Here is a 15,850-nt window from a genome sequence, read left to right on the forward strand (position 1 = left end):
CTTTTCCAGTGACCTACCGACGGGCTGAAAGAACCGAAGAGCGAAGAAACCTCTTGAGGGCAGAAGTTCTTCCGCAGGCAGAAGGCGAAATACCTTGCTCTGCACGTCGTAAAGGCTATGAGGCTGGAGCACAGCACGCACTGTTCCTCCGGCGAACGCACATACATAAAAGAGCCCGATGTAGAAGAAATGAATCTTAATAGGATGGAACTTTGGGATTGTTGGTGCATCACTTTTGAATAAGACATAGCGCATGAAGACAGGACAGTACACAAACAAGCCCAAAGTTCCATCCTATTAAGATTCATTTCAACTACATCGGGCTCTTTTATGTATGTGCATTCGCCAGAGGAACAGTGCGTGCCGTGCTTCAGCCTCATAGCATTTACGACGTGCAGAGCAAGGTATTTCGCCTTCTGCCTGTGTAAGAGCTTCTGCCCTCAGGAGGTTTCTTCGCTCTTCGGTTCTTTCAGCCCGTCGGTAGGTCACTGGAAAAGAGTTGCTAAGATCGCCAAGGCGGAGTGCTAGCGACAGGTGCGACTTTAGCGCTCTTCCTGTGTTGTCTATGCACTGTCCTGTCTTCATGCGGTATGTCGTATTTGAAAAGCTGTTGTCGCTTCACAATGCTTAAACCGTTGTTCATTTTTAGTGGACTAATAAATGTAATTAACGACGACAAAATTATATTACTTCTGGTGATACGAGATGGTGATAGACAGGCGGCATGGCAAGGGGTAAGATAATTGTTTATTCCTACAGTGCTTTTTAAGGTTTTCAATTCTAAAGTGGGTTTCGTGTATATTCCTGAAAAAAAATCGCTGTGGTTTAGCTCTGGTCAAACCTGGAGTGACGCGATAGGTACAGCTGGCCGAGTGGAACTCGCTCAGTCGAATTGCAAAGTCGGTCTTGCGCAGCTCCGTTTTGCTGGGCGTTCCTTCATCTTCGTCCCTGGACGTGGATTCACTCTCTCCCCCTCTCCCCCTCTCCACTTCCCCTCCACCCCACTTGACACGGCGCATGCCTACAGCGGTTGCAGCTCGGTTCCGCCGGCGTGCCGCGCCGCCGGCAGCAGCAGCTGTTCCGCGCCACGTGACCAACCACGTGACCAGCCACGGCGCCACCACGGAGCACAGGGGTGTCACGCTGAAGGCTCGAAAAGTTGGCGCAGTGTAGCTCTTGCTACAAAAACCACCCTCCCAGGACGGTTACCACTGTTTAAGGTGGTATACAGCGACAGCTGTTGAGTTATTTTCATTTAGTGATATACAGTGGTAAACAAATTGAATGTGACTTACATATATGTGCAGTTATAGATCGCTCAGTGTATTTTTCAGACGAACTCGCTCTTCAAGTACAACTTCTCTCCACGTCCCGTGTAGTCATGAAAGAAGCCCTGAGAAGAGGCTGGAGATGTTTGGTTTATGAGGATTTAACTTCGCAAAGCACCTAAGACTATGAGGAACGCCGTGTTCGAGGTGTTGGACCATTTCCTGATTCTACAAGATGTCTGCGCATGTAATTAGAGAGGTCTACGCAGCACTGGAAGCAGTTTATTTATTTATTTTATTTACACAGTACTGCTAGCCTCTAGGTGAGGCTGTAAGCAGGAGCGGGAGAATAAAAAAAAACATAAGTGACATGCGCAAAACGAATCAAGGCACAACACGCTGCCTTCAACAAATGAGATGCACTCACAAGCAAAAATAGATGAAGGAAAGTTGCGTGCAGAAACCCCCAAAAAAAGAAATCTCAAGAACACTCTGTAATCATCAATTACTATCTGACCGCATTCTGACAGCATTCATAAATGCTTCAGTAGTAGGGCATTCTACAATGCTGGCCGGAAGCCGGTTCCACTCACGGACAGTTCTCGGAAAAAAAGAGTTAGCGAAGGTTTGAGTGTGGCAGGAATAATCTTTAAGTTTTTTGCTATGATGCGATCGGGTGGTTCGTCGGTGTACAGGCTTATGTAATCGTGTTTTCTCATACCTAGTTTATCATGAAACAGCAAGTGCATGTATTTTAATCGATCATACTGACGCCGTTTGCGACGGAGAGAAACTACGCTCTTGTACGTCACAGGTTGCGGACCACTCAGTGTGGTTGGTTCTAAGAGGTGTTCTAGTGACGTCGTCTGTGGCGTGAGTACAACACTCCTCGTGCTCCTTCCATGGTAACCTCGCTCTGCTTACGCCTACTACTACAACGACGCGCAACTAAAGAAATCGGGCATTTAAGAGCTATCGCCGCAAAAAAAAAGTTTGCAATGTCGTTTTCGTCACGAGTTAGTACATTCCATTGCTAAATATATTCGGCATTTTTTATTCAGTAGTACTCAAACATCCGCACCATGTTGCCAATGAGCCTAAGTACTTGCGCATACATCAAGTGGCCTAACGGCCGACAATGATGCACCAGGAGCGCCACACTATCTGAAATGTTGTAGTTTTAATTTTGCGTCATATTTGCCGGTGTGACGTTTCCTTCACTACGTGGCTGTACAGCGCAGCTAAACAAGTTAAACGGTGAAGCAAAGTAAATCACAGAAATCTGCTTTCTGGAGCTTAACGTCCTAAAGTGACTCGGGGCTATGAGGGAGCCGCAGCGGAGGACGCCGGATAACATCGACCACCTGGGGTTCTTTAACGCGCACTTACACCGCACAGTACATGGACCTCTAGCATTTCGCTTCCATTGAGACCGACTCGGCCGCGATCGAACCCGCGTCTTTCGGGTGAGCAGCCGAGCGCCATAACCACTAAGCCAACGCGGAGGCTAAACAAAGAAATGAAACTGAAAACAGCATGGTTTCTTTAAATACGGCTAATTTCTGTGTTTTACGAGTTCATTTCGTAGTTAGTACTTTTTGCTAGACACCAATAGCCCACCGAGTCGATAATGAGGTCTGCATGTAATGATGGTTTCCGCGCAGCCAGGCCGACGCACGAGGAGACGGCGTGGAGGAAGGAGTGATGATCGAAAGCATGGTTCTGAAAGCAGCGAACTGAGCCACCATCTTCGATCACCTGCCGTTAAGTCCTGCAAATAAACATCCTATCATCCGCATTTCAACGTCAAGTAATTCATTTCAGCAAAAAAAATGAAGATCGCTTCTGCATGTACAGGCCAGATCTCTAAAACTTGCAATACACGACTGCGACTTTAAAATCATTTGGCTGTCGTGTAGGATGTGTTGCGCTCCCCAGTCTAGAACTTCGGACGCAGGCCACGTGACGGTTTAGGGATTCCTAGAAAGAAGTGTCCTTGAAGCCGGTTCAAATTTCTAGTTAGGTCTAGGAAAGATCCAGAGAGTTCTTCGCCATATCGTCGTTAGAAGACTTTCCTGGATCTCCCAACGACCTCCAAGAGCCTTTAGTGGACGCCGCCTCCCTGTCCTCCTTGACACTTGTAGACGCCAATGGAACATCATCGGTCCCTATGGGAAGGGCGGTCGCCGTAGCTTCCACATCGGCGTCTGTCTCTGTGAACTCTTCTTCCGGGGTTGGCACCGACGCGCTTGGCTCGTGCTCTGGTGTCTCCATCGTCTCCTTAGGCTCGTGCTCCGGTGTCTGCATCGTCTCCTTAGGCTCGTGCTCCGGTGTCTCCATCGTCTCCTTGGGTTCGTGCTCTGGTGTCTCCATCGTCTCTTTAGGCTCCTGCTCTGGTGTCTCCATCGTCTCCTTAGGCTCGTGCTCCGGTGTCTGCATCGTATCCTTAGGCTCGTGCTCCGGTGTCTGCATCGTCTCCTTAGGCTCGTGCTCCGGTGTCTCCATCGTTTCCTTAGGCTCGTGCTCTGGTGTCTCCATAGTTTCCTTAGGCTTGCTGAAAGTCGTCGGCAGGGTGAGGCTGCTGAAGGCAGTGGATTCTGCCTCAGTTCCGGCCGTCGCATTGCTGACGGAGGTGTCGTTGTCCGGCTCGCCCACCATGTCTTCGGCTTTCATGTGCAGCGTCAGTGTAATCATGCCGAGCACGACCAGGGCCATGGCAAGTACACTCACGGGAAAGAACCAGACGTCACCCCTGTTGTGTGAGAATAAGATGGTAGGATTCGTGAGATTTGCATTGTCAGTAATGTAAATTTCGAAGCCATAATGCGTTCAGAATTACGAAACCAACGCACAGATAATTTGACATACTAAATGTATTTAATCTATTCCTCTTCTCTGATAGTAATAATTGATCGTGAAGCTGCCAAGAAGACCAGCGTACGGCGTAAGGAGTGAAGAAGGCATTGGTTATCTTTCGTATTTGCGGAACAATACATTAAATGCAATCGCCACAGCACCACTACCCGCAACGCGCTGACAAGTTGTAGATGATGGCGTTGTGGCAATTTCAGTTTAACCCGTTAAAGCCAAAATTATGAAGGAATCAAAGAAGTAAATCCCTAACTCCACAGTATGCTAGTTAACCTGCCTACATTCCAAAGTTTTTTTAGCGCTGCCAAAACCTGACAAATATATATGTCGACAGTCCGTAGCAATCAGGATTTTATCCATTTTGTGCAGCTAGTCGAGATAGTGTGAAATGCCATATCGAAGGCCTCGAACCAACTGAAGGCCCCAAAGAAAATAAACAGTGTTTCGTCCCACAAATATCTTGATGTTTTCACCGCATTATCAGTCAGACAATCAGATACTGGGAATTGTAGGATTCGGGCTGTACGTCACACATTCGCGCCCTTTTTTTCATCACACAACTTGTTCATAGTGTTGCCAAATATTTTGACAAGAAAGTGCTGGCTTCTGAGTATATGCTGACGTACTACTTTGCTCAAAGCTTCAAGTAGTAATGTGTACTTAGTGTTTAAACCGTTCGGAGCGATTTCGTAATGCTAGACAGTAGAGAGTTATACATACGGCGCGTTACTTTTTGGCCCTGAAGTGTCACCCCTGTACTGTAATTTGCATGGTCTCACTTTCAAGAGGGATATTTGAAACTTCTTTCAAGAGCCCATTATTCATTACAGCCGAAGTTTTTCCACAATTTTAAACTAAAGTAGCCCCCAGAATTCTGCCCATATATACGGACGAAGAAAAGGGTGGCATAGACAATTGTTGTGCGCCCATTTCCCCCAGCTGTTGTCCCCTCCCCACACCAGGAGGACCGCGAATAGCAAGCAGGCCTAGTTCGTGCCCACCCAAGTTATATAGCCTCAGATGAATCGCTCTAGAAAAAGCCCCCTTTCCGTTCTAAGCTTTGCAAAAATTTTGCAGTTCCTGAACAGACTAAAGGCAATTCATAGGCCGGTCTATTTAAGTTTTTGTACCCGACGCAGCCGCCATTGTACAGATGCACTTAAATCACGTCATTATCAACCAGCAGGCAAACGTGGGAGCCTTCACCGACGGCGCTCAAGACCAAACGCAATAGCCGACAGCCGACGTCATCACCCCCAAGAAGAACCCCCGTAACACAGGTAAAGTAGCTGCAGCTACAAATACTTAGTATTTAAATGGTTTTAGTCTCCTAACCTGGCTAATATATCAGAACAGCGGGAGAACACGCAGAGGACGTGAACCAGATTGATTCAAACACTGTGGTTAGAAGCATCAGACACATTTTAGAATTTGCTGCACCACACTTTCAAAGCACTTCTTGTTGGTACGCACTGTCGCCGAAGAGGTTAACTGAAAACATTTAATTCAGAAATGCTTCCCCGGGCTCGCATGCCGTTAAAGTGTTTACACGTATGCCCTGAAGACCTCGCGAATATGGTTGACAGCGCTCCGGTCTCCACTTTGGAGTATTAAGAAAGCCGGCGTCATGACGGGTGTACACTACATACATGGCCGCGTAGATATAAGGACAGGTTATCCGTGTTACCTAGCTTGGAACAAGCGAAATATAACCCAGAGGAAGAAATAGTTGACAAAGGAGCACAAAGAAGGAGCCTCGATAGCAACCATGGCGTCGAAGTGCATGTCTGCAGCACCTGAAGCAAGCATCTTGAGCATGTAGCTGCGATGTTCCGTCCGTTTAGTACTGCCGGATTGTTGAAGGCCCGCTCATACGTAATACTGAACAACCACTCACCACTCCCTGACGATGATGGGAGATGGTCGTCGCGTAAGTGACAGGCTGCGGTCGGCGGGCAGAACCAAGGGTGGCAGCATGGGCCGGTTGAGGGGCTTGAAGAGCTCCGCTTGAGACGTAGGGGCTCCAGACTGACCTGGTATCAGAGAAGCCGTGCTGCCCGCTGTGATGTCCTGGCTTGAGCCGGTAGTAAGCTGCTGCGTCGCGGACTGTTCCTGGCTCGGCGTGGCCGAGGCCGCTTTTCCGGGGGACGATCCCTTGCCAGCGGGCTTTGCCTTGCTGCCTCCCTTGCCCTTCTTTCCTTTGGCCGGAGACTTCGCCTTCTTGCCCTTGGCCATGACTTAATCAGGGTGGATGTGGCGGCCGGTGACACCCAGTAGCCGTTGAAGCTCTTCTTCGTCTAATGCAGGGCACGTGCAGCATTTCGGAGGCTAGCATCGACTCGCACAGAACGGGCAGTTAGAGATCTTTGTATTTTCTGAAAAAAAAAAACAATACAAACGGAAAAAAATCTTAGAAATGAAGAGAAATTTACAGGTGAAGTTAATCGGGCGGCAACCTCTAAAAGCTTAAAAGAACCAACTCATAAATCAAAAAAGAAAAATAACTTGTAATAGGCCATGGGGATGGAAATGTTACAAGTAAAGGTAGCTTTGGTTAATATGCTACCTTGCGCACCATGAAAACGCTCTAAGAAAACATGTAACTGGCCTATTAATTGCATATTATACAATATCTGCGGCATGATTAAGAATACAAAACCGGGCAAAAACCACATGTGAAGTAGAAGACATGACGTTTCTTACTGCCACATAATTGCAGCTTTCGAAATGCTAGTGTAAACAAAAATTTTGCTTACGGCACCTACCGAGTATTGTTTTTGGACACTCCCCTCAAGACGCCATCTCTGAATCATGGTATCAATAATACTGGTGGTATGGCGCTAGCACAATGGACACGAGAACGCATGAGTGTCAGTGGATGAAAGGACATCACTATTTATTTCGAGCAACACAAACGGTTTGCATACTGCAGCTTTGCCTGTGTACAAAACTACCTCTGGTGTGTGCTTAATGAGTGCTAATAAAGGAAATCATATTGCAGCGTTCTCACTGCCTCAATTACAGTATAAAGAGACCCACAGTAGCGAGTGTGTAAGTGATCACTAGCGTACCGCACGCTTTAAGGATATGCTCAAAGTAGGTTTGTGGAATGTGCCATGCTTCCTAACACAGGCTCCATAAAATGGTATTCCTAAATGTAGCTAGCTAAATAATTTTAAACAGATCCAAAAGGGTCAACTACGTGAAGAGGGCCAGCAAATGCGTTTCAAACTTTGGCGCACAACCTAAATTTCCAGGGCATTTGAAATTCCTGCCCTTTTCTTTCATGTGCGGGTGCGGAAAGATGAACTACCAATTTGCCTATATTTAAAAAAACTATCAAACAGCGTACTTTTGATTTCTAAACACCATTCCGAAAAATGACGCCTGGCACTCTATTGGTCAGAATGCAGGAGGATAAAATTGCCCATGTATTATGCAGGATTTTATGTCCCATTAAGCAAATGCTAGCAGCGATACAACCTCTCAAAGAGAAGTTGTACAGCGTCACTCATTTCGCTGCTTTTGCCCATATATCGAAGTCATCTTTCGGTGCGCGCGTCGTAGTAGTATTTCATTGCCTTCGCAGCTTTCCCCCATGCGTGATATACATACGCAAGGCGTGTTTGGTGGAGCGAAGAAATTTGTGAAACTTTTGTCGGTTCTGACTACAATGTAATTTGTAGTGATAGATATGCTCTCTGTGTCGTACCAACGATCCATCAAAGTGTTTCATGCAAGAATACCGCAGGAGCTGAGGAGCAGTTGCGGTATCACTTGGCTGTATAAGTGCTGAGATAAGTTTTATAACGCTTTTTTCACATATTTTCGTTTGTCGTTGTGTGGACCCCTGGATGCGTTGTCAGTGCTCCTGCTTGACACTCTGCTTTTGATGCGTCAGCCCTTATTAATTAGTATATTCCTGCGTTATTGTGCTAAAAATATTTTTACAATCCAATTTTGTTTATAGTAGATAACATAGGTAACCAAACAAATAGTTTGCCTGTTACAAATAATCTGCAACAATTCAGTATTTCGTCAGGCTGGATAAACAAGATGTATCTCCTAGTCACAGTCATATAGCCACATGAATAGAAGGCAACGCCCATCACCTTCGGCAAGTAATCTCCTCAAACACATAGAATATTTATTTTAGATAACCCCAAGCCCGATGGCAATGAAGAGTACAGCACGAAAAAGATGCAACTAAAAAGGCAAAAAACCGGCAAATGTAAAATAAATTGCAAGGTAGGTTTAGAAAGAAAATGGATAACGCTCGTGAGAAAATGGATCCAAATGCAAATGTAAAGAAAACAGAGAAAAAAACTTCCTACAACTACTGTGCAAAAAGAAGGAACTAAGAACACTAATACTGTGCAAAAACTTTGAGATTACACTATAGGAAATGCGTAGTATGAGGCACAAAAACATTCACCCCACCAAAATGTAAACACAACACATTTAGGTGACAACCTCGTCAGATTGCTTCATTAAGTCCTAAAAACCCCTTGAGCAGCCACAGAAGTTTACCTCTTGATTTGTGTTTTAAATAAAGTATATAAAAAATCAATTAAATCGGCGAGCATGCCATCATTTTTATGCGATATTACAGGGAGCAAGGTTTAATCGCACGAAGCGAGGAGCATTTTAGTGCAACGGATGCTTATCAGTGACATGTTGCATGATTTGTAATCAGTCAGAAGCATCTCTTGGTGTGCGTTAATTAACCTTTCGCGGCTTTCGGCGCTTTCCGCAGCACAGTGTAATTTTCTAAAATGTAAAGATGAATTTCAAATTGGCTGTGCCCCTGTTCAATTTCTGAATTCTTGACTGGTTCGCTTCACCCGCCGCGGTGGCTCAGTGGTTAGGGCGCTCGACTACTGATCCGGAGTTCCCGGGTTCGAACCCGACCGTGGCGGCTGCTTTTTTATGGAGGAAAAACGCTAAGGCGCCCGTGTGCTGTGCGATGTCAGTGCACGTTAAAGATCCCCAGGCGGTCGAAATTATTCCGGAGCCCTCCACTACGGCACCTCTTCTTCCTTTCTTCTTTCACTCCCTCCTTTATCCCTTCCCTTACTGCGCGGTTCAGGTGTCCAACGATATATGAGACAGATACTGCGCCATTTCCTTTCCCCAAAAACCAATTATTATTATTATTATGGTTCGCTTCGTGTTATTTTCAAAACAGAAGAAAACCAGTTCTCGGTCACTTCTTCAAGCTTATTTATGTTCGATCCTTCCCACCAAAACCTTTCTTGTGAAAGTAGATGTCCTTCTTCATTGTCACATTTTTCTATTTATTTATTTATTTATTCGTTTATAAGAGCCTCAAAGGCTCCATTGAAGGATTATTAGATGAGGGGGCGGAACACTCAGCAGATGATTGTTTCGATGGATGATCTGAATGATGATGAGTCGAGTTGATTCAGTAAGGCATTTGGCAGGCCATTCCAGTCCCTTGCTGCAGAACAAAAAATGAAAAATATGCAGATGTCCGGGCAGGGGAGGGGGCAGGTAAACGGCCTCCTCGTGGTTTGTGTGTTTCGAGATACGGTGGGTGGGGCTGATAATTTATTCGAGAAATGGGTGATAGTAGAACTTAATAGAGAGACACAGCCTGGCAATTTTTTGGCCCTTAGCTAAGGTTGTAAGGTTAGCATTACGCTTTAGTTCGGTGAAACTTATATCTCAAGAATAGGCCGAGAAGATTAATCTCGCAGCGCGATTCTGCACTGCTTCAAGACTAGTATATAAGTTATTTTGATGGGGTCCCAAACCGCGCTTGCATGTTCTAGCTTGAAACAAATAAGTGTTAAATAAGCAAGGGAGTTTATTGTTGGGGATGCTAGTCGCAGGGTCCGTCGAAAGTAACCAAGTATTTGGTTTGCATCGTTAGTAACGTGAACTACGTTGAAAGACAAGTCAAGATCGCGCGTTAAACTAATGCCTAAATAATTGTATGCTGTCACCGCTGCGGTTTCCGAATTGTCGATATGATGCTTTGAAGATCGTTGCAAAATACCGTTCATGGAATGACAAAGAATCGATCACAATCGATTTTTGTGATCACAATCGATCACAGTGTTATGTTTCTGATCGGTTTAGGATTAATGCATTTCCAGAATTGACGACGGTTTGTGTGAAGCATTCCGGGTTGTGTAGGTAAAAAAAAAATGATTGTTTAGCTTTGTACACTTTTAAGTTAAAGGATATTTCGGCTTCGTGATAATTACGCTACGCGCTAAGGTTTGTGGTTCTTTTGGCGGTTCGGAAGACTCCAAAGAATGCTTTGGAGTACAATCAACAAGAGTACTATTCAGAGTTCTCTCCTTTGTTGTGAACGATAGAAATATGACACATTTCTTTTCCCTGCCACTTTCTCTCTCCACTCCACCAATGATACAGCTTTGTCCAACGGCTACTCAGGCCAGGACAACCTGCGCCATGAGCTCATTGCTCAGCAAGACATCTCTATTGTGACGACCCTACATTAACGTCAACAATAAGCCGTTATCGTGGAGAAGGTTTATTTTTACATTTATCGCTGTCAACACGATAAGGACTGAGGACGTGACCACACGGGGTAGAGAAATGAAGACGTCTGAAAACGGAAGTGACGCTCAGAGTTCATTCACCTACCTGCCCTGCACGTCGTTTACAGGCTTCAAAAATTGCAGCCGCAGATATCCAAGTCTCAGAGAGTGAGAGATACGTTTGTTTTAGAAAGAAGAAAGAGAGATCGTCCGAAGAGGTTCGGTATCTCCAGAGTAAATTACGTACAAAAGGACACTTCCAGCACTCAGTTCCCTTAAAGTTGAGATTATAGCCATATTGCTTCGAGCAGAGTTCTCTTGCGCACCACTTCATCGTGTTTGTTCCATCGACCAAACGCTGTACTGGAAACATCGACTACTTCAGCAATCAGTACCAGCTCAGATCACTGCTACTGCTCCTGTCACACAATACTCACAAGTCGGAAAGGACCTCTCGAAGGTCGTGCCTCCAGATCCCGAGAAGAGAACCGTAAACGGCAGAGGTAAGAGCACCAAGCTAGTGTACTGTCACTTGAGATCTGAAAGCGGATCATCAACATCGCTAAGCTGGAAAGGATGTGAAAGATGTTAGGCTTTGTGCGCTCTACGAAAGGCTACCTTACCAGAGATGGAAGGTATCATGCGCGTTCAGAGTCCTATTTTTCTCCAAAGCCCCTGTCTTTTGTCTCAGGTGTTAGAAAGGTGCGCTAAACTGCCAACTTGCGAAATGTGAGTGGAGCAAACGCCAAGCTATTCAGCGTGCTTTGATGCTTTCAACGGCTACACTTCTTCCAGTGCCTGATACTAAGTTATCATTTGGCAGATACTCTCGCAAGACTTTCCAATGCTTTTCTTGGCAGATAAAATTATTGGCGACACCATGCGGATGGTAAAAAAATGCCTGTCGACTCTAAAGCAATGGTTGCTTAAACTATCTGCCTGCGGCTTTGCTACTCCTTTGTCCATCGTCTTGAAGTCAACAAGGCACAATTACTCAGAAGAGTACGCACTAGACCCCTTAGTGCTATAGCATTAATCGGCATCGCTAACGTAGCTTCCAGGACACTCCCATCATGGAAAAAGACTCCTTCTCCAAACTGCTGTCCAACGCATTAATTAGAAACCATAATCTTAGAGGCTTCTTCTTGATCAAGCAATCAGGACGATTGTAAGAGCTTTAAATATGTGCCTAGAGTTGTTCTACGAATTATCGCCTCGATAACTTTGTTGCAGAAACAAAATTCCTATGCTAAGGAAAGCCTATGTCCCTACGATGCCCATGATATTAATATACATTGCGCTGTATCCGACCTAAAACATACTGCGGTTGTTCCTACTCAATCAAACTGAAGAAGAAATGGCAATTTGTCTTGGTGCAATTTAAGGGCTAGGTTGTAAACTAGGAAGCGCAAAATACCGGACGACGGACAGAGTAAGGGACACAAAAAAACAGGTTCACGAGCGCTATGTCTTTGGGATAGACGCCAAACATTGTGTCATGTACACATAGCGCATGGCAAACACATGGAGTGCCGCGTTCATCGCTCAGGACTCTCAAATTGGCCTCTGGCATCTTTGTGCCTGCAGGAACTAAAAAAATGGACGCCAACTCCACAAGTGGCATGGACCGATCTGAGACGGGGCTGGCCTTCCAGGGCCTGGGGCCAAGTGTTGTCATGGTGGAAAACACGCCTCCTCAGCGGCCCCCGCTGAAGTTCTATGTCTCTCTGGTGCCCACAGTTGGACCACTCATTTTTGTTCCTCCAGTTATGATTGCACTGAAAATGCAGCCGGTCGTCGAGGGCGTGGCAGGAGTTTCTCGCGACCCAAAGTCCGTTAGCACAGGTATACAGACGGACGACACCCACAAGACCGCAGAACCTTTTCACGTGGACTACGCTGGAGAACCGATGGAGGTTGACGAAGCATGTGAACTGGCCGACGTTGAGGAACGCATGGAGGTGGACGACGAGTATGTGTCCTAAACGCTGACTGTGAAGTAACGCTAAATGCAATGCGTTTTGGGTTTCTGTTTCACACGTATATTCTTGATGCCAATATTGTATGCATTCCTATAAGTACATTGCGGTTTATCCCTGTTACAAAGCCTCATGAGAGTATGCAAGCTTGTCATGCCCAGGTGCCAGAAAGAGGAAACTGAGATGCGGCCTACCGCACCGTGGAATTTTGGAACTCATCTTTGCCTGCCATGATGCATATAAGCTCAACTCAGAAAATATCCTTGCACTGTATGCCCAATGTGCTTTGCTATTGAATCCTGTAGTTGTCGGTATGCTTAAATGAAGAGCGTCAAAAGCCCAGGCGAGTAATCATGTTCAATAGCAAGAGCTACCTTAAGCATGGGGCCAAAACTTGTTCCTATCCGCTAGGTACTATACTTCAAAGCAACATCAATTTACGCTACGAATTTGCGTAATTATTATCACTTGTTGTTGCGAACCGATTCAACCAGGCCACGTCAATGAAGTTTTGTCAAGAGCTTGCAATCGCAGATGCTTATGCACACGGACACCTAACGCGTCAGCAACTAGGTTTTGGGTTGGGTGCTTTGTCAGTAAGTGCAGTAATGTTTGGCACTTGTGGTAATGATAAAATGTTAATTCCATGCCGAAATTGTTCCACTAGGGCTCAACTAAAGGGTGCTGCTTGTGCGGCTAAAACAGCAAATAAATGCGAGATCAAAAACTATTACACTGTACGCTGAAATCAGTGATGAAGTGACAACGACACTCGTACCTAGCCTAGCCTAGCCTAACCCCCTTGTACCTAGCCCCCGCCTCACCCTTAGCAGCACTAACTCGAACGAGAATGTAGACCGCGCCCAACTAAATCGCGTGACCACTCCAAAAATAATCATATGACCGTTGAATCGCATGACTTCTCAATTCCTTTCCTGGTTAACATTATGTATTGGCCAGGAAGAAGGCATGCAAGTTTTTTGTTTCGTCAAATGACGCCTACATGGAAGGCAGTGCCATCTCATGAAGAGAAAGTTAAATAACTGGCGATCACTGCAGAACTTTTCAAAGGTTCAAGTTCGGCTTCTAAATATATTTGAAAAAACCTAGCCAGCAATACTGTCAGCGATCACAAGTATTTTATGGCCTTTGTGTTGTCACGTTTCTGCTGCTTAATTACTTGGTTGCACTTACAAAAGTGTTATCTTCGGTTTCGCATGTGTCATGTATTGAGCGTCAATAACGCTGTGCTGGCAGAATGTTAATTTAGCAAGTAGGAAGCACTGCTGTTTTAAATTGTCATTATATAATTCTAAACCCACTGCCTTCAATGTAACCGCATTTTGTTCAATGAAACTGAGTAGAGCCCACATTTGTCGATTCCTCTTTGACGGTCTTCTGCAGTCTTCCTTAGTTTTGCCCTCCTACGCCTTTTTCTTATTTACCACGCTCTGAATGCTTGATTTCCCTATGTCTGTATGTAGTTTTTTAGTGTATCATGTTCATAGTGCCTACAAGCGTTTTAGTCTTTACCTTCTTGCTTTAATGCCACGGAGGCGATGCAGGTATTCGATAAATAAAAAAAAGCCTTCCCTCGCGGCTCGAGATTTCGTTGGGATTCTCATAAAATAATCGCAGCAACAGCCGGAAATAAGCCGCATATATTCACCCAGTCAGTAACTTTCTCACAATCCGCCAAATAAGTAAACTGTGCCCTTGAACCCAAACCAGGGGCAGAAAAGATCAGACACTATGGTCAAAACAGACACTATTTTTCAGCTCACTAGATGTTGTTTGATGGCAAAATATAGCAGCACTGTCTTAAAAACGCCACTCTCCTTGAATTCAAACAAACCTCTGGCGTTACTGGAGGTAAAATTACAGACATGAATGCAGAGAGGTTCTTCAGCAGTGCCATTCAGGAAATATTTCCGTCGTCACCACTGCACACGATATTCTTGTTTGTTTTCTTTTGCTAAGCGGAATGCCAAAGCGATTCAGAAAACTTATTTCAAGCGAAATCATAAGAAGCGTTATATATTTGACTCAAAGCCAAAACTCTGGCACCCTCTACCCCTAGAGCCACGTTACTGATGTACGCATGCTTTAGTGCCATGAGGTTATTTCAGTTATAACAGACAAAAGTTTTAAGCAGTAGACAGAAACACAACACTTTCTTCCGCAGGCTGTCTCGCGCGTCAGAGATATATAAATATTTTTGTGCCATCGCACACAACCAATTGAATTTTGCCTTCATTCGCATGCCTCTATGAACACTGCTTGAGAGAAGTCAGTCTGGGCTGAGCACAAAAACTAGCTTTAGCATTGCAATGATAAACTCTCGGAAGCAGTAATGGAGTTGACTCATCGCTTTGGTAAGAAGCGTTAGCGAATGTCTGCGATCTCGTCTCTGGTGACTTTGATCGTTCTGATCGAAACAGCATTAACATGCAGGAAGAGACCTGTCGTGTCTGTTCCAGGTATAGCCACTGCTTGTCTCGAGTTCACATGTTGAGCATAGTGAACTGGTCTGTCGTGGTTCTGTTTAGCTTCCAGATGTGCGTGAAACGCCATGAAGCAAAAAGAAATTAGGGACTTTTATTCTAGTGCCATTACAAGTATTCCTGCCATGTGCAATATACACCACCAGACCTAGATATAGTCGCTGTTCCACAACGCAAGCACTGCGGTATCGTTTTCACTGTCATTTCTTAAAACGAAGATCTTGAAAAATTTTCGAATTGCATTCTTTTGTATGAAATAACTTTTTTTGCTTAGCTTGGGAAGTAAATATGCTTCATTTGTTACTGCAGCGCGAAATTTCACAAAAAGCGGTACTCGAGCGAAAATGAAGGCGCCGTATGACACTTAGCGTGAAAAACAGAAAAGTCCCTGTGGTGAGTTTTTTAGGTGCGATAGAAAAATTCATATCTCTGAAATCGTGTTTAAGCCTATCAGAGTAATATACCACTAAAATTGTGCAACTTTCGAGTGTCGGATCAATTACTTTTTTTTAATGCTTAGCTGCCAACTAATGTATGCGCTGAAAATACCAATTACTCGGCAGCTGAGCGACTTAAAGAGGAAAAAAAGATGTATGTCCCAGAAGCGAGTAGATCACGTGTAGAGCGAATACAGAGGGTTGTCTTTAACGTCTTTTTTTGGGTGCCTGAGCACTCAATACTGAAATTAAGCAAAG

General features: G+C 45.0%; 1 protein-coding gene across 7 annotated transcripts in view; it reads right to left on the reverse strand.

Moving 5' to 3' along the window:
• Nucleotides 1-15,850, reverse strand: part of LOC144107497 (uncharacterized) — a 31,983-nt gene that overhangs the window by 8,374 nt on the left and 7,759 nt on the right. For 2 of the 7 annotated variants that reach the window (XM_077640523.1, XM_077640522.1), the window contains 2 exons: nucleotides 6,037-6,514; nucleotides 1,545-4,020 (listed from right to left, as the gene is read on the reverse strand). The exons of 2 other annotated variants lie outside the window; for them this stretch is intronic. In XM_077640523.1, the coding sequence (XP_077496649.1) occupies nucleotides 3,294-4,020; nucleotides 6,037-6,374 (1,065 nt within the window). In that variant the 5' untranslated portion in view covers nucleotides 6,375-6,514 and the 3' untranslated portion in view covers nucleotides 1,545-3,293. Of the gene's footprint in view, nucleotides 1-1,544; nucleotides 4,021-6,036; nucleotides 6,515-11,109; nucleotides 11,212-15,850 lie in introns of those variants that run through there. 3 more of the 7 variants (XM_077640521.1, XM_077640520.1, XM_077640517.1) reach the window with 3 other exon arrangements.

The sequence above is a fragment of the Amblyomma americanum genome, chromosome 10, assembly GCF_052857255.1.
Source record: "Amblyomma americanum isolate KBUSLIRL-KWMA chromosome 10, ASM5285725v1, whole genome shotgun sequence".
Taxonomy (NCBI): Eukaryota; Metazoa; Arthropoda; class Arachnida; order Ixodida; family Ixodidae; genus Amblyomma; species Amblyomma americanum.